This window comes from Urocitellus parryii, chromosome 5, assembly GCF_045843805.1.
Source record: "Urocitellus parryii isolate mUroPar1 chromosome 5, mUroPar1.hap1, whole genome shotgun sequence".
Lineage (NCBI taxonomy): Eukaryota > Metazoa > Chordata > Mammalia > Rodentia > Sciuridae > Urocitellus > Urocitellus parryii.
Genome location: NC_135535.1, coordinates 8,942,006 through 8,963,736, shown reverse-complemented (window position 1 = coordinate 8,963,736; position 21,731 = coordinate 8,942,006). Strand labels below are relative to the sequence as shown.

Below are 21,731 nucleotides of genomic sequence, written 5' to 3'. Positions count from 1 at the left end.
CCCCGCACATGCCAGGTGAGTGCGTTACCGCTTGAGCCACATCCCCAGCCCTACCTTTTGTCTTTAATGACGCAGTACACAATCTCTCAGTGAATGTTCATTTTACACTTGAAAAAGAATGTACCCTGCAGTGGTTGGATGTGGTGTTTTATAGATGTCAATTAAGTTATTAAGAATTTTGGTAGAGCTACTCATTTTCCTATGATTTCAGATTTTTTGTGCCTCATTGTTCTCTCAATTTCTGAAAGGGTTAAAATCTTTAATTATGACTGTGGATTTGTCTATTTCTCTCTATAATTCTGTCAGTTTTTGCTTCATTCAGTTTTAAGGCTGGTATTAGGTGCTTATGTACTTAGATGTGACATAGGTCACATCCTGAGGTGCTTGACTTGTCAATATGAAATGACTCTTTTTTACGTCTAGTAAAAATCCCTGTCTTGATGTCTATTTTGTCTGATATTAACATAGTCACTCTTGCTTTCTTATGCAGCTTGCATAGTGTATATATTTTAATCTTTTTACCTTCAGTCAACCTGGAATTCTGTATGTGTTTGTTTTTAAAGTACTTCCCTTACAGATAGCATATAGTTGAGTCTTGCTTGTCTATCAAACCTGAAAGTATTTTCCTTTTAATTGGAATATTTATTCTACTCACATTTAATATGATTATTAAAATGGTTGGGTTTAGGTCTTCTATTTTATATTTGCTCTCTATTTTTCTGCTTTTTAGTTTCTCCTTGCCATCTCTCTTTTCTGATAATCAAATGTATCTTTAGTATTCTATATTAATTCCTCAACAGGAATTTAGCTATTTTATCTTTCCTTTCTAAAAAAAATGTGACTAAATATGCATGTTTAACTTATCATGAATTACAAACAGCTAATACTGTATTATTTTAAACTCCCCATTCTTTGTGTAATGTTGTTAATCTGTTTTAAATCCCCAAATATAGTAGCATAATTTTTGCTTTAAACAGTTATATCTGCTTTTTTATTTACAGACATATTTATCATTTCCAGTGCTTATCATTTTTATTTGTAGATGCAAGTTACTATCTAGAATTTCTTATTAGTCTGAAAAATATTTCCATACTATTTTTTTGTAGTGCAGATTTCATGATCATTAGCTAAGTTCTTATTTATTTGCATATGTCGTTTCTTCACCCACCTTATTCTATTTGCTAGATACAGAATTCCAGGTTGACAGATTTTGTCTTTTAACACTGTAAGAGGGATTTTCATTGTATCCATTATATTACTTATGATGAAGAGTCAGGCATCATACATGTTGTTCTTTATATGTAATAAGACATTTTTTCTTACTGCTTTTGAAATTCTGCCTTTGGAGTTCTACTGATGAATTATACTGTGCCTGTGGATGGTTTTCTTTGTGTATAGCCTGCTTGAGTGTTTTGGACCTGAAAGTTTGTTTTGTCTACAAGTTTGGAAAGTTTTGGTCATTATCTCTTCAGATAAATTTTCTACCCATATCTATTTTCCTTCTGGAATTCCAATTATGCCAATGACAGATTACTTGATATTGTCCTCTTAGACTCTGAGTCTCTATTTTAAAAAATATTTTCCTTTCCATTTTCAGATTAGATAATCCCTGCTGCTCTGTCTTCTAATTCACTTACTCTTTCTTCTTTGGTTTCCAATCTACTGTTAAGCATCTCCAGCAAAATTTTAAACTTAGTTATTTATTTTTCATCTCTAGAACATCTCTTTGGTTCTTTAAAAACAGTTTCTGTCTGTGGAGAGTCCCTCATCTGCTCATTCATTGTGAATACTGTAAGTCCCTGAATACATTTTTAATAGCTGCTTTATGAACTCGACTGCTAATTGCATCATCAAAAGGTCAGTTTCTATTGACTTTGTATATCTTCATTACAGCTCATGTTTTCCTAACTCTTCAAATGCCTAGTGATTTTTAAATTTTATTTTGGCCATTTGGACATACTGTAGAGTCTCTTGATTCTGACAGTCTTTCTGAAGAATGACTTTTGTTATAGTAAAAAAAAAAAAAAAAAAAAAAAAGACTTGGCTAGATTCATCCACTGTTACCCTTGCAGTGAAGAGAAGCTGAAGTTTCTTCTCAGTTCTTCTAGCTTCCAGAGGATTTTTTTTTTTATTTAGTCACACTCACTGGGTTCCCCCTACATGTGTAGTTTTGTAGTTAGTCAGGAATAGGCAGAATTCATACATAATTTATGGGGCTCACCGGGTCAGAGTCTCCTTCCCTTTTAGGGTTTCCTTCGTTACTGTCCAGCTTCTCCACCAGCACTATGTTCTCTGTTTTGACATCACAGACTGTGTAGACTGAAGGGGACCCTCAGGGGGCTTAACTTCAGCTACTGTTTTTCAGCTCTAATATTTTCATTAATTTTTTTTTAAAAAAAACAGATATCAGTAATCTGAAGACATTCTCGACCTTTTCCTCTCTTTTCTTGATTATATTAATCATAGTTATTTTAAAGTAGCTACCTTATAACTTTAGAATATAGATTACCTGTTTCTGTTGTCTGTTTTTCTTCCATATTTCTGGCCATTTGTTCATTACCTGGTATTTTTGAATGCCAAAATATTTTTCACGAAAAATTACAGAAGCTCTTAAGAAAGGGTTTGTCTTCCAGAAGGCTGATGGAGAATGAGCCAAGCACTGCTATAGCTGAAGACAGACTTCAGTGTTTGTGAGGGCTGTCTTATTTCTGGGTTGTCCTTACTCCTAGAGTGTCCTAATTGAAATCATAGAGTATTTACCAAGGCCCCTTCCGTTTGGCATATCCTGAACTCCAATCTCTGTCTCCCTGCATCACAAGATGATCAGAATCTCTGCTTGGTTTCTAAGAAATTGTTTCACATTAATTTTTTGGCATCTCATCCAGAACATATGCATCTTCACAGCAGGCAATTACACAAAGTCCGTTAGATTTCTCTGTGATTCCCTATTCTCTAGAATTTGGGCCTCTTCAGACCCTGACAGTTTGGAAGCCCCTAACTCCAATTCTGTCACCCAATCCAATGAGGCTGTGAAAATCCTGGCCTTGGACCCAAGGTGGGGTGGGGACTAGGGTGAATGTGGGACTCATCTCAATGTCCTTCCCCTTGAGATCTTATTCCATTATGTGTGTTTTCTATGTAGTTTGTCGTATGAGAACTTAAACTAGCTTTTACTAATTTTCCAGGGTTTAAAGTTAATTTGGGGGGGTAGGGTTAGACTAATACTATCCTATCTCATTATAGCCAGAAGCAAAAGTCATCCTTGCTAACTGGTTTTTAGAGGAATCTCTTGCTAAATTTTATTAACCATATATGGTACTGAGACACTGGTCCAAAAAGTACTTTTAACTATTTTTTCATAGTATTTGTGAAGTAATGAACCAACAGTAACAACTTCCCAGAGGATAGCCATGCATATAGGCGATCACTGCTGTCATAACCAGTACTAATTGGTTTCCACATAAATAGTCTCAGCAGAAAGTTTATTTAGTGACAATTAAGAATTGGGTTTACAACTGTTAGGCTATTCAATATCAAAAGGTTCTTGAAGAATAGTGGGAGAATCTTTATTATTCAATGACCTTAGTAGAAACAAGGTAAAAATATTTAACCTCAACATGGTAACTTTCATTATTTGTATTTACATGTACTTTTGATCTGTGTTTGAGGCAGTTTAAAGGATTCATGTTGAAAATTTTGAATTTATGAATTGGTAATCATTATCATACATAAGAACCAATAAAACTATGACTTAGTCTTTGAAAAATGCATGAGCAAGCAAATTATTCTTATACTAATTAACTTTATAGAAGAAAGTATAATTATATAACACAGGATTTAATAACTGACAGCCAATAACTTGGAGGCCCAACTGGCTCTATCCTTTATCACCCAGTCTAACAATATCACAGCCTTCTCACTGTTTTGTACAGACAAGAAAAGGACAAGGTCTCTTGTACCTTAAAAAAAAAAAAAAGGCCTTTAAAAAAAAAAACACACATACATATATGCCATAACCAATTCTTTTATATGTATTCTCTTAAGCTCTTGGTTAATGCTAGTTCCTTCTATTTTGGTTTATACCAAATTACTCAGAATTTATGGTAATATAGTCAATCAAATATGTGTAACCCACAAAGATAAATTATGTACTAGCCCTTTAATAAAAGGGGTATTTTCCTAATTGAGAAGTATGTTTATGTTATTTTACTTTTTAATATCACTGATGAAGAGTGAAAGGAGGGAACAAAAAAGGAGGTAAAAGGAGAAAAAGGTAAAAGAAGAATGTTTCAGAAGAAAGAAAGCTTCAAATCACTGTGTTTGTTGGTAGACTCACCCCACGTGGCTGGGGCCTTGAGGTCTGCATCGTGCACTTGAACAGTGCTGGCCTGCACTGGTTTCTGAAGGTCCTCGTTGATTACAGTTCCCTTCGTGAGGTTACATGTTTCGAATGAGGGAGAGACATACAGTGTCTCTATAGAGGACTGGTTATAGGAAGTGGAATCTGACTGTGATATCCTTAAATCAGAACTGATAAACTCTTCTTTACTCGTTGACCAAAATGCTGGTAAAGTTGTCAATGTTTCAAAGCTTTCTGAGGCTGCCTGCCTTTTCTGCAGTGTTTGCAAGGGGTTTTTGGCTACAGTATCTGTAATGGTATTCTCTGATTTCTTGTCCAAACTCACATTTGTCTGCAGAGATGGGCTTTTTTCTGAAGGAGTAGGTACAGCATCTATAAAAGTAACAAATAAGAACCATAATTAAAAAATAAAACTGAAAACATTCTATTTCAGATCCATTGCAATTTTAATAAATAGGGTTTTTAATGCCCCAACAGACTTCTTCCCTATTTAGTCCTTCTGTTTTCTTACTATGCTTCTATATTCTATATAAAGCACATCCAAGCTATAATTGATGCCTTAGTCATTTGGTGGCTGCCTTCTCCCTCTCCTCACTAAAACACAAGGCAAGGAGAGCTTCAAATAACTTGTCTTTAAATATTTCTCCCTTCACCCACTTATCTGTCTCTGAAACCACCATATTTTTGGTACCTTCAAACTTTCATTTTTTTATAAGATAAACTAGTGAAAATTTTGCCACATCTTACTGGTCTATCCTTAAGGAACCCTCGACTACAAAAAAGCATTTTCCTGGGGCTGGGGCTGTGGCTCAGTGGTAGAGCGTTTACCTAGCACATGCAGGACCCTGGGTTAGATCCTCAGCACCACATAAAAATAAATAAACAAAATAAAGGTATTTGTCCATCTACAACTAAACAAAAAAAAAAAAATTTAAAAAAAGGCGACTTTTCCCCTGGAATAAGAACATCTTCTTCCCTTTGTGTCTACAGGAAGCCCATTAAAGAAACTCAGCACTTTAGGTAGGAGCATAATTTTAATAAATCCTTTGTCCATGTGGAAGAAAAGATCTTTCAGAAGTGTTGTGACAATTACTAAAATGTAAGTTCTGCAAGATCAGAAATATATGCCACAAAGCACCTAGAACAGAGCCTGAAATATGACAGACACATGCTATTGATTACAAATAGAAGAGACTAAAGGGGTTATAAGAAACTAAAACTTAAAGTAGACCTGATGGAAGAATGCCTACAGAATCTATGAGTTATAGACTCATAGATGCAAACTGTTATCTTGCTCTCAAACAATTTCATCTGTACCTAGGTAAGAAAGAAAATTATTTAGAAGAGACTGAGTTCATGAAATTAGAAGCATAACTAGGTGAGAGAGGGCAAAAGGAAGACTATATCATTTGAAGATCCCAGAAGGGAAGAGGATGCAGAAACAGTGTAGTCACTCTGAGTGATGGTGTCTCACGCTGTACGCTGCCACACACTTCATAATGCACATGACAGGCTCTCATCTTCACTTTCAGGCTCTGGGCTATTAACATTTTCTTTGATACTAAAATCCTTTCCTCCCATTTTCACCATTTTGGAGGCTAGGAAAATGCTGCTGGTATATCCAAGATTTAGACAATTCAAGGAATTTACTGCTACCTCCACTAGGAATTCCTTTCTTTTTCCCCAATCTTCCTATCCTTTAAAACTTTCTCTGCAAAGCTTGTCCTGCTCCTTTTCTTCCTTGCCCCATCTTGTTGTTGATCTTACCATATTGTGTTCAGACTCTGTAATGAGAATACTTCACTCATTAAAAGTCTTGCCCCACCTGACAACAGGCTCCTTGACAAGATCTTACAGAGGCTGCCTTTGTATTCCAGCACCTCACAGTGGCAGTCCTTGAGGAAGTACTTAATGGTGTTGAGTGAAAGGAAAAACTGAGGCACAAGAATTAAAGCAAAAGCAATGCCTTTGTTTTTTTTCTTTTTTGGAATCCAGAGGCACTTTGCAACTTGCCAGTCCCCAGACTTTTCATTTTTTATTTGGAGACAAGGTCTCACTAAGTTGTTTAGAGCCCCACTTAGTTGCTGAAGCTGGTCTTGGACTTGTGATCTTCCTGCCTCGGCCTCCTGAGTTGCTGGGATTACAGGTGTGCACCACTGCACCTGGCATTCCTTTGTTTTTCTAAATTGAATATGGCTTAATGTCTTAATAATGATTAAAGGAAACAGAAAATTGGTAGATAAAAATAACCTCTTCTAAAATATTCCTAATTTGCATATGGCCCAGTTCTATTGAGTTGGTAAAAGGTTCTGTTAAAAATACTAATAAGTCTCTAGTAGGAAATTAGATTTATGGGATTCCAAAGTGCATGCCACTATATTTATATAAAAGCATTCTTTAAAGGTGAATTTCCATTAAACACTTTCCATTGAATTTCATTTTACATATGACAAAAAAGCCTAGTTCTATATGTAATAAAGTCATCTTAAAATTTAGCAATATGTAAACTAGGACAATTCAGAATGACAGTCACTTTCTGATGAAAATATTCATAAGAATGCTGATTCTAAATCTCAAAACTGGGGTGTATAAAGTGTCAACGGTAATAGCTGGCTATTTTAATGTTAAGTACAAAACTTTTTAACTGAACAAAACCTTAAAATTCAATGAAACAAATTGACTAGAGTCATTGTGTTTCTCTCAAGCCCCCTTACCCAACAGTCCGGGAGAAACAGACTGCAATCTTCCAGTTGCTTAGAGTTCTGTTAAAAATGATAATTTTTAAAAGAAATCAAATACTATGATCAAAAAGAAGTCTAATTGGTAATGATTTTAAAATGAATATCTCAAGGAGAAAAAGTTTTCTTAAATAGAAAGCTGAAGAGTCCTGAAGATTCCAGAAGATAGATTGTACAGGGCTTCTCTGCCACCAGCCTTCTTGTTCCCTCCCTGCTCATTCTATGCAACATGCCAAATTAGTCCTCCTCAATTCAATCACTATTTTAGTTGTTTATAGTTTATATTCAAAAGTCCTGCAAAAATTCCCACTTGTGTCAGTGACAAAATCCACATTCCTTGGGTTTTAAAGGCTAGCCATTGCTTATTTGCTATTGCTACTCAACAGGGGACAGTCTACAGCCACTCTCTTCCTTACTTACATACCCCATGTGCTTCTGGTCCCTTCGCTTCATCCTACCTGGTTACACAGGTCTCTGATCTCCATCACCAGGGACTTCTGCACAGCTTACACTGGAACATGCTCCTCTCCCCACATTATTTAAAGCCTATCAATCACACAAGGACCATTTCAAACAAGTACTACCTACCAACAGTCTACCACTCCATCCTAATCCTCCCCTTTTCTGAAATTATCAAGTACTTATTTCTATAAACTCATTTTTTGACTTAATTATATATATGCCATGTAGTGTCCATCACACATCACAGTTCTTGCACTCTGACTTTATAGCTTGCATCATGCTTTTGCATAGAGGAGGATTGTAACTATTCAGTTTAACTTAATTAGTGATTATGTAATTTATGTACTGTTGGCTTTATATGTTGATTCTGTGCACATCAATGTATACTGCATATGAACCTGAAAATACAAATGATCAGTCAAGAAACACTTATTGGTACCTACCATTCACACTAGGATGTATTGACACTCTGGAGAGATATGCAAATAGAAGTTTTAATTCCTATCGTCAATGAATTTAAGACCAAGTGAGGCTTATATAGATAGATGCATAGAAAAATACATATATACCCATGTTTTCATGTCTTACATATGTACTCACACAAATATATGTGTAATAAGCACATGTAAATAACTAATAATATGAATTACAAGTTCAGTTTTACAATGTCTAGAAGATTTCAGTTTCCCAATAAATGAATAAACAAAGAGAATATATTTGTACAACATAGCAATTTGAATATGTCTTAGTTCAGTCCCCCAAACCTGACAGAATTTAAAAAAGAATTAGACAAATCTCACTCATATTTGGAGATATTAACACCTTTCTCTCAGTGACTGATAAAACGGGTAGACAAAACATCAGAAGGGCTCTGGAAGAATTAACATTATCAACCACCTTGACCTAATGGACATTTACAAAGCACCACACCAACCATGGCATGAAATACTTTTTTTTTTAAAAAAGTTTGCAAGTCCACATGATTTGTCCAATAAGATAGGCCGTGTACTAGGCCATAAGTCTCCATAAGCTTTAAAAGTCTGAAGTCATATATTAAATTCTCTGGTCACATGAAGATGAATTAGAAATAACTAACAATATGCCTAGAAGAAACTCTAAATATTTAGAAACTTAGAAAACATACTTCACATATCCATAGGTTAAAGAAGAAATTTATACACTTTAAATACATGTAACTTCCTGAATGACAATTATACCCCAATAAAGTGCTACACCCTTGGGCTGGGGTTATGGCTCAGTGGTAGAGTGCTCGCCTTGCACATGCAAGGCCCTGGGTTCGATCTTCAGTACCTTATAAACAAATAAATAAGTAAATAAATAAAGGTATTGTGCCCAAATACCACTACAAAAAATAAATATAAATTTTTTAAAAAATGACAATTATACCCTAATAAAGCATTAAAACCATGATTTTGGCTGATACAGTGCCTTAGGAAAATTGCTATCTATCTATACAAAATGCTCTGGGGCTGGGGAGAACAGAAATAAGGAAACCAACTAGGAGACCAGTGAAATATTTCATTTTTAGGTTAATTAAATACCAAAACAAATATTGAACTACAAATTTAGGCACTGTGTTAGGCTTAGAGGTACAAAGATGTGTACGAGGTTCAGGGAAGCCTTCTGAAAGCAGTGATATCTGAGGTGAGTGAGAATGATGAGGAAAAGTCAGGTGGGAGAAGAAAGATGGAAGGTGCCCGAGTAAAGGGAACAGCTTCGGCTAGGAAATGAAGCCTCTGAACACTGCCCTGTGTGATAGTGGCAGGGTGGGCACAAACCCTTTAGTGTTACAGTGCAGTGTGTGTGGCAGGGAGTGCAGGAGCTGCAGCTGCAGGCCTGTGGGCCTCCTGCCTGGGGCAGGCATGGGAAGGGAGAGTGGAGTTGCCATCTTAAGACTCTTTAAAACTCGTTGCTCTTAGATGCCTTGACTGAACCGGGTCTCCTTTCTAAGCAATCTTCTTTCCTGCCCCTCTTTCCTTTGAAATATGGATAGTCCATCCTTGACTCTTTTCTCTTCTGCCTCTACAATCTCCCACGATGACACTATTACATACTTGATCTGTAACTAGGACTATTACCTGTATGCGAGTAATCCACACATTGAATCCCTGGCCCTGACTTTGAGTTCTAGCCACAAGTAACTTCCTATTATTCTACACAGGGAGGTCTTACCATCCTTTAGCCTCCTAATCCTTGGGTGTTTGCTTTACCCCTATTAATATGACCATGAACTTCCTAGTCAGTTTTGCTGTTTTGGAGCTACAATTGTTATCATGGTCTCTAAGTCTCCCCAGTTGCCCCCTCAGTGCATTCCACACAGTCAAAACAGAGTGACCTTTCTAAACTGAAAATCAGATCAGGTCATTTCTTTTTATTCCCTTTTTAAAAAATTTTTTTTAGTTGTAGATGAACACAATATCTTCATTTTTATTTATTTGTTTTTATGTGATGCTGAGGATAGAACCCAGGGCCTTACACATGTGAGGCAGGCACTCTATCATTGAGTTAAACCCCAGATTCAGATCACGCCATTTCTTTCTAATAACTCCTTCAAGCTACTTACTGTGGTTCATAAGACTCTGCACAAATTATAGTCTCTGTTTACCCTTTCCTGCCTCTTCTGTGCCACATGCTTCTGACTATGTGCTCCAGCTATACTTCTCCAGTTCTTCCATCTCCACACCCCTCTTAGCACTGTGTCCTCACCCAGGCTGTTCTTTCTGCCTGAGATTCTCCTCCATCTCCTTAGGCTAAACTAAATGGTCTTCTCGCTCACGCTGTTTTCTTAACCTAGAATATCTTCTCCACCTTTCTTCTCCATCAAAAATGATTTCATTGTTTAAGGCCCTATTCAAACACTACCTCTTTTGTGAATCTATTTTTATCCTCCAGGTTAAAATAAACCTTTGTTTTCTTTACTATTGCATAATAAATACAATGTAAATATTCATATTTTTCACTAATTTCATCATTTTAAATAGTATTTGTTCATTGGACAACATACTAAGTACAAGGATGTGTAAGGCACTATTCTAAGCTCTGGCAACAGAGTGGTAAGCCAATTTGTTGTTTGTAACTTGTCATAATTTCTTGTTTAAAGATCTGTCACCTCCACTATACTGCAAACCCCTCAGGGCACAAATTCTATTGGACTTGTTAAACCTGTAGGTGACTAGCAGATATCTGACAGGAATTTGATGGATGTTTGTTCAGTAAATTATTATCTGGATGATCTAGTCATTAAAGTGAACTCAATTGTAAAGAAAGGAGCGGTCAGAGAGGGCATCCTAATTCAGCCCAGTTGTGATACACATGAGAACCTAAGACATCCAGAGATATGGTGATTAGGGGGCAGAAAGAAGACTAGGATTCTGGATTCTTGAATTCTGATATTCTTTCTTAGTAGGGGAGGAAAGGAGGAACAAAAAAGCCAGGTAAGTCCAGCTGCTCCAAGTTCTTCTTTACTAAATTCTAACAGCTGGACATGTGCACCTGATCATAACTGTAAAGTGACTCAGTCTCACCTCCAGATCACCATGTTTGTCCTCAGCGCTGCTTCTAGAGAGGCAGGGCATGTGAATGTGGGTGACAGCTGGTCTGTGTACTGAGCCTGGTTATCTTTTCCAGGCAGAGGGCCTTAAGGTAGATGTCTTCTTGAACACATGAAGAATGGAGAGCATTCATGGAAAACTTTCTAAAGCCCACAGGAACTTCAGGAGCTCTGCAGTGAACATCGCCTTTCTGTGTTTGAACACAAACACATAATGTATACATTTATGTCAACACCAAAATGTATACATTTGTAAATACCAAAGCAATTGTTTCATGAGGGCTTCCCAACATTTTCTGGGAGAGAATTTCTCTGAATTCTGCTCACAAAGCAGAGAAGAGAATAGAGTGAATTAATTTGGTTGGCTTTATCTGCTTTCTCATTTTCTTTCAATTTATACCTGAATGTCAGGGCTTTGTTCTCAAGTACCTATCCAGCTGATTTCTAGATGGGAAGCTCAGTACAGAATTATGAGACTGTACCAGTTTTTTATTATACTGTGCTTCTATACCTGCCAATACACTTGATTAATGCAAAATAGGACCTTGGAATATGGGTCTTATTAAAGTTGTTCTTGAAAGCTATCCTTTAGGAAGGGTTTCTTTCTTTTCTGTAGACGTCGGGCTACAGATCTAAACACAGACCATCAGGAAAATGCCCACCAGCAGAAAAACCCCAAACCCAGCAAAACACCTCTGTTTTGAGGCTCAGGTCCAAAGAGAAAAGTTATGCTGTGAGAGGTACCAGGATGTTCCTGGTAGTTTGAGGATGAAATCTGTGGAAACGGAACTTCAGGTTTGGTTCTGAGTAAAGAGAACTTTGCCCACAGGCAGGAACACCCTACACTGGGCATCTTTTTCATTTTTCAGAAATTCCACTGCCTTGTTTCAGGTACTATAATCACTGATATTATTTTGAATTCATTACTGTGACTCTAATAACGGGTGTTATCTTCCAACAGAGCTATTGCTGTGCTGTTCTCTTGTTGGTCTGACACATAGGATCCAATTACAGTTACAAAAGAGGGAGCTGGCAGGCTTGATGAAGGATGGATGCCAAAACACTTCTTTCTGTAGTTTAAAAATGTGTAACCAAAGGAGCTTTTACTCTAGTAATTAAGTTGATGAAAACAAATAACATCTGAAGATAATAAAGTCATTTTGCCAAGAGGCCACAGTTATAAATTATTTATTTATTTATTTTTATGTGGCGTTGAGAATCTAAACTAAGTAGAATGTAGTGCTGTATGTCATACAACAAAACATAAGCAGAGAGCTGTAAGAACAAATGTCCCTCATACATGCTAGGCAAGCACTCTACCACTGAGCCACACCCCAGCACAATAAATTACTAATATAGAATATGATTTAAATTGCTCATTAATATATTGGTTGAAGTTAAAATGGATATTGAATGTGAAATAACTGTGTGATGTGAAGAAGATATTAATATATTTTTTCTTGTGGTATATGTACAAGACCTAAATAATCAAAATAAGTTAGAATAGCTTTAATCTCTCTATGATCCACTGCAATGCATATCGCCTTTCTATGTTTACACAAACATTGAGTACCCACATAGTTGTAGATCCTGAGAATTTCGTTTCATCATACATTATCACATTTAGCTGTACTGTGTATTATACCTTTGGGTTAAAATATGAAAACATGGGCTGGAGATGTAGCTCAGTTGGTAGAGCACTTGCCTCACACACACAAGCCCTGGGCTCAATCTCTAGGAAAGAAAGAAAGAGAAAGAGAAAGAGAAAGAAAGAAAGAAAGAAAGAAAGAAAGAAAGAAAGAAAGAAAGAAAGAGAGAGAGAGAGAGAGAGAGAGAAAGAGAGAGAGAGAGAGAGAGAGAGAGAGAGAGAGAGAGAAAGAGAGGGAGGGAGGGAGGGAGGAAGAAAGAAAGAAAAGAAAAGAAAACATACTTTTAAAAAGTAGCTATGAAGTATGGCAAGTATATTTACTACTTTAAATATAAACTTCAGATAATGCTTTCATTTCTCATAGGAAAATAGAGACAGACTTAAGTAGAGGTGCTTTCTAAAAAAATCTCTTCAGGTGGGATAGCTAAAGACTTTCATGCCATGAAAATGAATCATAATGAATGGATTATAAAACAGGTACAGGGTGTTCAATATTAAATTTTATATCATAGTTAAGTTTTCCCTGATAATAAAAATTATCGTTTCTCTCAACAGACTACAGTTATAAAAGTTGAAGCTAAAATGTCTTTGTGAAGCTGGTGATAACTGCCCATTTCAAGGTTTCACATGGCTGAGGCTTGCATTAAATGAAACCTCGTCTCTGGCACATGGAAGGTCTCCCTGTTTGATGAGCACACTCCAGGCCCAGTAAGACAAGGAGGGGCCTGAAGGCACCTGTGCTGATACCCTTTAGACCCACCCATATAATGACGTTAAAACTGACTCAAGAGAGTAAAAATTTAAGCTAAATTGGGTCAGAAATTTAATTCTGACATGAATTAAATATATAAAACACTTGAAATGGTGCCTGACCCACAGTCAACACTGTCTAATTACCAAGAATTTTTATTAGGAAACACTCTGAAGAAGAACTACAAGTGTTCCTGATGGTACCCTTTCCCCTCAGGAATCTGTATTTAGAGACCTCAAGCACCATACATGCTCCTGGGCCTGCCTGTTCTTAGCAGGTGATATTTAAGACCAAGGGAACTGGTGTGCTATGGAAAGCTGATGATAAAGTGAGAACCACAGTTCTCAAGCATTTGCCTCATTAGGTGGACAGACCAGTAATAAACTTCACTTCAACAGAATGAAACTCATGTCTAAGTCTCTGACACTGCAACAAATTTTAAATATCATTTACGTCATTACGTCAGATGAAGTGCTGCTTCTCGTGAAGTACAACTATTCTATTCTTCAAAAGAAGCCAAGAAGAAATCTAGTAAAATTTTAAATACAATGCCCGAGAATATGTCCTTTTGGAAACAACTTCTGAATACTAAAGACGACCTATTCCATTTCTCTTTACCAGACAGGGACACTTGTTCTTACAGCTCTCTGCTTATGTTTTGTTGTATAACATACAGCACTACAGTCTATCTGTATTTTGCTTACTCTTGTTACTCCAGCACTTTCCATGAACTTCATTCATGTGCCATGTACGTTGAGGATAGACTGTGTGCTGCGCCTGAGGGTACACAAGGCAGCAGATTGAGACAGCAGAGCCCTTTAGACACAGAAGATAAAACCACCACAGATATATTTACTGTGGGTAAAAAAAATATTTCTGAAAGATGAACAAGGAATAAAAGATTATAAAACCGAAACCAAGCAGAATTGATAAAAATGCAAGTGGAACTTCTAAAAATGAAAATAAAACTGAAACCTTACAATAAATTGGTAGCAGAAAAATGGGACTGGAAGATATTTAAAGATTCAGCACAGAGATCAAAGAGAGAGCAAATATGAAATTGAGGTTAAGAGAGATGGCGAATGGAGAAGGCCTAACGTCACACTGAATCAGACTCCCTCTGCCCTCTGTCTCTCATTACCTGCACCCCTGTGCACCTGCCACTCTGTACCTGGAAGATTCCCCCATCTCACATGCTGTCTGGCCGCTGTTGTGTGCACACTGGCTGCTTCCTCTCCCTGTTCTGCTCCTTTATTCTTTCTCTTCCCTCACCTGGAGGTTGACTTTGACCTGCTGATGAGACTCGGCTTTCTAGAGCATTGGAACAGAGGAGTCCGTCTTCCTCACCTGGCCACTGCTGTGTTCACATATCTTTTGGTTGTTGCTTCTTCTTTGGCTAATATGGCCTTCCCAGCCCTCTGTACGGCAGGTACCCAACTGCTGGCTCTCCGCTGTGACAGCTCTGTGGTGCTCCCTGGGGATCCCCTAACTACACAGTTTCTTGACGTGGGACAAGCAGATCTGGTTCGACTTAGTCCAACTCTCCTCACTTCCCAACTTTTAATCTTTTTATCTAGCGCCTTGGACGGAGTGGCTGATCTCTGCAGGAGAAAATTCATCACTGTAACTTCAAGGTCTGTGGGTGGCCTGGGACCTCATGAGAGCCCCCAAAACTGTTTGCTTATCTTTAGTTCTCCCATTTTCTCAAAGACAATTCCAAATATTGATCGTCTCTCTTTTACTTTAGTAGATGATCTCCATTCATGGAGGAAAGAAAGGCTCTTTAAACGATTGGCTTTAGCTCTCCCGCTGCTGACCACTCAAACCATATCCATCGATATTTTCCATGTCATCCTTCAATTGAGGTTCAGGAACCCTCCTTTCTTTTTCATTCATTTATTTTTAAAAATTTTTTCCTCCACATTTTTTATTGGTACATTATATTTGAACATATTGGTGGGAATTGATATTACATATTTGTACCTACACACAATATAACAATATAATTTGATCAATATCACTCCCCAGCATCTCCCCCTCCCTCTCTACCTGCCACTCCTTGGGCCATTTCCTTTACTGTTCTCCCTTTGATTTAGGAGATCTACCCCCACCTTTATTTTCCTTTTTCCTCTCTAGCGTATGCATTTGAGAGAAAAAATATAACGTTAACCTTCTGAGTTTGGCTTATTTTGCTTAACATGATGATCTTTAGTTCCATCCATTTTCCTGCCAATGCCATAATTTTATATTTATTAATGGCTAAATAAAACTCCATTCATTGTGTATATATACTATATTTTCTTAATGCATTCATCTGATTTTTTTAATATTCTTTTTTAAATACTTATTTTTTTAGGTGTAGATGGACACAACACAATGCGTTTATTTTTATGTGGTGCTGAGGATCAAACCCAGGTCCCGCCTGTGCTAGGCGACTGCTCTACCAATGAGCCACAATCCCAGCCCCATTCATCTATTGATAGATATCTTTGCTTATTCAATAGTTTGGCTGTTGTGAATTGTGCTTCAATGAACACAGGTATGCATATATTACTGTGATAAGATGACTTTATTTTTTTCAGGGTAAATATGGAAAAATGATATAGCTGGGTCATATAGTAGTTCCATGCCTAGTCTTTGAGGAGCCTCTATACTGATTTCCACAGCAGTTGTACTAATTTATAGTCCCACCAAAAGCATTTACTGCTGGAGCCCTTCTCCAGCATTTCTTGTTCTTGATGACTGCCATTCTGACTGGTATGAGATCTCAGTGTAGTTTGAGTTGCATTTCCCTAGTTGCTAATGATGTTGAACATTTTTTTTTCATGTATTTGTTGGCTATTTGTATTTCTTCTTTTGAGAAGTATCTGTTAAATTCATTTGCCTGTTTATTAACTGGGTTATTTGATTTTTTGAGCTCTATAGTCTAGATATTAATTCCTCTGTCAAAAGAGCAGCTAGCAAAGGTTCTCTCCCATTCTGTGGAAAACTTCTTTTAAGGCTGCCCAGGCCTGTCTTGTCATGTGCTTCTGAAGCATCCACTGCAGGGGCCTGTCCTTCTCTTTCCTGTCCTTAGCCTCCTTTTCATTATTTCTCTCCCCATCTCCCACAGAGTACCCAGTCTCTTCCATTTTATATCTCCCTGTCTTTATTAGGTGTGATTGACAAACAAGAATTTTACAGATTTACAGTGTAGATGTGATGTTTTCATATATGTCTATATCTTAAAGTAATTAAATAAAGCTAATTTACATATCTATCACCTCACATACAAATAATTTTTCAGTAAGCATTTAAGATTCACTCTTAAGAGATTTTTAGGTGCTACAATATACTGTTATTTCCTGTAATCTCCATGTGGTACAATGGACCTCCAGAACTTACACTTACTCGTCCTGTTTAACTGAAACATTTTTACACTTTGATTAACACCTCCCTCCTGTATCACCCCTCACAAGAACCACCATTCTGTCTGTGTCTGAGTTCCACGGTGCTGAGTAGTCAACCCAGGGCCTCAAGCATGCTGCACAAATGCTCTACCACCAAGCCACGGTCCCAGTCCAAGTTCAACTTTTAAGATTCCACATGTAAGTGGAATCATGCAGTATTTGTCTTTTTGAGCATGGTTTATTTCACTTAACATATTGTCCTTCTAGTTGTTGCAAGTGACAAGATTTCCTTCATTTTAAAGCTGAGTAATATTTCACTGTATATCTACCTACCATATTTTCTCTACTCATTCATCTATCAATGGACACCTGAGTTGATTCCACATTTTGGCTATTTGGACTTATTCTGCATAAGAGTGCAGACATCTCTTCAAGGTGCTGGTCTCATTTCCTTGAATAGATACCATTGCTGGGTCATATGGGAGTTTAGTGTTTGGTTTGTTTTGTTTTTGAGGCTAGACCCTTCCACCCTAAATATTTCCTCCTTGGGCTTCTCTGGTTGCTGTGTTTCATCTTTCCCTTGTTCCACCTATCAAACACACCAAAAAATCATTTTTCTTTATTGAATTAATTTCTTTCTTTGCTGTTCCACTCCTCAAAATATTATAATAAGGCTTCCTTTCCTATACCTCAACTAATGCGGTCCTTCCTCTGTGAGGCCATCATGGACTCCTTAATTTCTAGGTCCAATGGAAAATTTTCAGTCCTCTGTCTCAGGACATCTCTGTGGCATTTAAGATTGACTAGTCCCTCACTTCCCTCAGCATCCTTCATTTAATACATTCAATCATTCAAAAAATATTAGGTTATATTAGGCAGGGTGTCACACACAATTCTAGGAACTAAAAATACAAAGTGAGCAAAAAGACAAAGCCTTTGCCTTCTGAGAGCTTACATTGTATAGTGGGGAAAAAAGAAATGAATAATTAAACAAGAATTTATAAATAGTAAGTCAGACAGTGATAAGTTCTTTGGAGGAAAATAAAGCAATTAAGGGGCATAAGGAGAGCCAGGGAAGGGGCAGACTGGGGGAGAGGTGGCAGGGACAGTTTTACCATTTTATAGGGTGATCAGAGAGTTGTCACTGTTGAGGTCACATCTGAGCAGTAAACAAAGGAGATGAGAGAGGAAATCTGGTGGACTAGTAGAGGGCAGAGTGTTCCAGTTAGAAGGAAGAATCACGGTAGAGGCCCAGAGGCAGGAGAGCACCTGACATGTTCCAGGAGGACCAAGGAGCCTAGGACAGCTGAGGCAGAAGGAGCCAGGAGGACGGGAGCTAAGACACTACAGGGAGCAAGGAGAGCAAGGTCTACAAGTTAAGAGGCTGCCATAATAGCCAACGGAAGCAACCGTGGACAGACCCAGGGAGAGGGTGACACAGGGGATCCCACTGTTATTTCACATTTTGAAGGTATAGCTGACATGAAAGAAATGAGTCAGGGACCCTGAGGTCCCTCTCTATTCTAGGTAGCCATATGTGGCACTTTCTTCTTAGACCTCTATTGTCTTTCTATCTTCTAAGCAGCCCTGCTGGAAAAGGCCAAAAATGACCACGATGGCTTTCTCTCCTGCCTAGCCCACATCTACGTAGCCCTTGCTCTGGCCAACTCTGGGGGCTTAGGCCAGTCTCAATTCACCAGGCCTCTGTAGCTTCACCACCATAGTGACTGGCCAGCTTTTCCCTCTTTCAGGCCAGTCAGATCCTGACCACAATCCCTGGCTCTCCACTTACTTCCTCACTAGAACTTATTCTTCTACCATACTGCCCTGATGTAATATTTGCAAATTGTGTGTGTGTGGTGAAGGTGGGCTTAAGAGTCCTGGGGTATGTTTTCATTCATTTCCTTTAAAGATATCCACAAGTGATATGTGCTGTCTATTTTATTATTAGCAACTAAAGCAAAAGAGTGGCAGAAAGATTTCAATTTTAATATCCTAATACACTTGTGTAGCCTGTCAGAGCCTAAAGTTAGTAAACTAACCACTGAGACTTCAAAATTCTATAACTGTAACTGACCCTTCTATCCTCAATTATATGCTATTTTTACCTAACACTATAAATTAGATGTCATAATTATTTTTTAACTCAATTTTTGTTTTTAGTTACCTTAAGTCTTAAAATATTATGTAATTACAAATTTATTCTGATGGTATATCTCCTCTCCTGTAACTCTCCTCATGCATTGGCAAGAGGACCATTGGCAATCACACTCACATGGCTGTCCCATAACCCTGTGATTATGGAACAAATACAAATTACAAATTTCTGCCTTTGTAATTCTAAGTTAAGTCATTTTTGTTCTAGGGATGTGCTTCTTGGGATTCTCCAAATCCTCCAGCAATGTCTCCTCTCTCTAAAAGATGCCTTTGTTCTTGTGTATGTTTACTCCAGAGAATCCAGGGATCTGGCCTATTTTCTGCCCAAATGGACCTGGAGATTTGGCCCCATCTTGGGCTTGACACCTTCCTTTTCCATGGTGTGACACCAGGCACACTTCTGAACAAAATCTGCTTGCCCTTTTCAATACTACCCATTTTAATTCACTCTTTCTTATCACACACACTACGAAAGTCCCTGTTTAGAAGCCAGACACGCTGCCCTCTTAGATGTTGCAATTATTTTGTACCCCACTACATTCGTTTGGATTTACCTAATGTTTACCCTCTTTGTGGCTCACCACTTATTGCACTGCAGATCTTTTTTTTTTAAAAATAATTTTTTAGAATCATTTCTCTGTCCCTGAAATACATGTTTATAGTTCCTCTAGTGGGGTCTGTGGCGGTAACTCAGGTTTTGTTAATAATTTCTTGTTTTCAAATGCCTTCATTTCACCTTGTTCTTGAGAGCACACATCCCAGAGTGAGGGTATTTCCTCTGAGCACAAAAGTCATCGCTCCCCAACTCTGGGCTTCCAGTGCTGCTGCAGAGTCTGCTATTGGTCTGGCTGATATTCTTTCATAGTCACTCTTCCTTTCTCTCTTTGTCTTTGGTCTTCTACAGGCTCATCATGACAGGCTGGGTTTCCATTTTTTTCAACTTACCACCCTAGTTGATATATATTGTGCTTCTTTTATCTTTGAATCAATTCTGAAAAATTATATCCTATCAACTTATCATATGTTTCCTCTCCTCTGGGACTCCTATTGGTTATATTAAACTTCATTTATCAATTAACTTTAATAGTTTCTATTTGCTGCCTTCTGGGGAATTTCTTCTGATAAATATCCCAATTCACTAATTTCACTTCAGTTTTATTTAAACTTGTTTAACTCAGCCACATTCACAGAATTTTTGCTTTCAATTTTATTTTTCCTTTATGAAAGTTTTCACTGGTTACTTTTCAGATCTGCCTAGTTGTATATGTCTTTGTAGACTTTGATTTATGTAAACTTATTTCCTAGTCATTCTGGAGATCATGAAAGTGACATCACGTTGGGCTGAAATTAATCTGGGAGAATCCTGGGGGGTCTGGCTGGGCATGCTTTCCTCCAAAGAAGATCAGTTTATGCCAGGGGGTGATCTGCTGATCTGGACCCAGTTTAGCCCCATTGAGAGCTCCAATTTAAAGCAGAATTTTGAAGCTCTGCTTTTGCCTTTGCTACCGGTTCATTTTCTGTGATGCTGATGCTCTTAAGGAATTGCTTTTAAGGAATCCTGCCTTTTCATTTGTTTATATTTGTGGTTTCCTGCTCCAATCAGTTTCAAGCTCTCAGGTTTATTCTGGTTGTTTTGCCCTTAGAAATTTCCTTAAGTCTTCCCAACAATGCATTACAAACTAGCTTCTACCCACAATCTAGGTTTGTTTATTTGTATGTTCTACTAGCAGGAGGACCTAGAGAATGTATACTCCAACACACTGCTGGAGATGGAAGAATTCAGGAGAGGCTGTTTGGAAGAGGAAATAACAAGATAGATAGGAGTGAGGCTCAGGTAAGAAGATCACTAACAAGGATCCTAGAATAGCCCAGGCAGGGGATGACAAGGGTCCAAAATAGGGAGTAGAACGGCAGGTCAGATATATTGTTATATTGATATATATATTGTTATCAAATTGCCACAATTTATCGATTAAGAATTTCTGAATAAGCTTTTCCAATAATAACTTAAAGGAGTACTTAATACTTGATATTGGCAATTATCATTATCAAGTATTAAGTACTCCTCTCTGGGTTTGTCTTTTTCAAAAATTTATTTATTTATTTATTTTTAAATTGATTTTATTTTTTAAATACATGACAGAGGAATGCATTACAATTCTTATTACACATATAGAGCACAATTTTTCATACCTCTGTTTATATATAAAGTATGTTCACACCGATTCATGTCTTCATACATGTACTTTGGATTATGATGTCCATCACATTCCACCATCATTGCTAACCCCCTGCCCCCTCTCTTCCCCTCCCACCCCTCTGCCCTATCTAGAATTCATCTATTCCTCCAAGTTCAAGGAATCAAACACCTACAAGGAAGCAAAGCACCTTACATTTACTCAAAACTTTGACCTTGACAAGAGTCACAGTTGAACTGTGTAATTGCTGCAACCTGTTTTTAATCAAGATCTGTAACTGCCATAGTTCTCTGTCATTTTGCCACACTGCATGCTGATACAGCCATATATAAGAAACACCTGCTGCAGAATTCTCTAGGTGCTTCTTGAGCACCTTTGTAGTGCAATGGTTGCCGTCATTTTATATACACATACAAGCACACACACACGAAGGGATAAGCTATGACATCTTTAGAAA

At 37.6% G+C, this 21,731-nt stretch overlaps 1 protein-coding gene across 1 annotated transcript in view; it reads right to left on the bottom strand.

The window, feature by feature from the left end:
- The window catches only part of Enthd1 (ENTH domain containing 1), a 113,005-nt gene that overhangs the window by 9,326 nt on the left and 81,948 nt on the right, over window positions 1–21,731 (bottom strand). Inside the window, exon 6 of the mRNA XM_026405979.2 lies at window positions 4,337–4,732. Within this exon, the coding sequence (XP_026261764.1) occupies window positions 4,337–4,732 (396 nt within the window). The remainder of the gene's footprint in view (window positions 1–4,336; window positions 4,733–21,731) is intronic.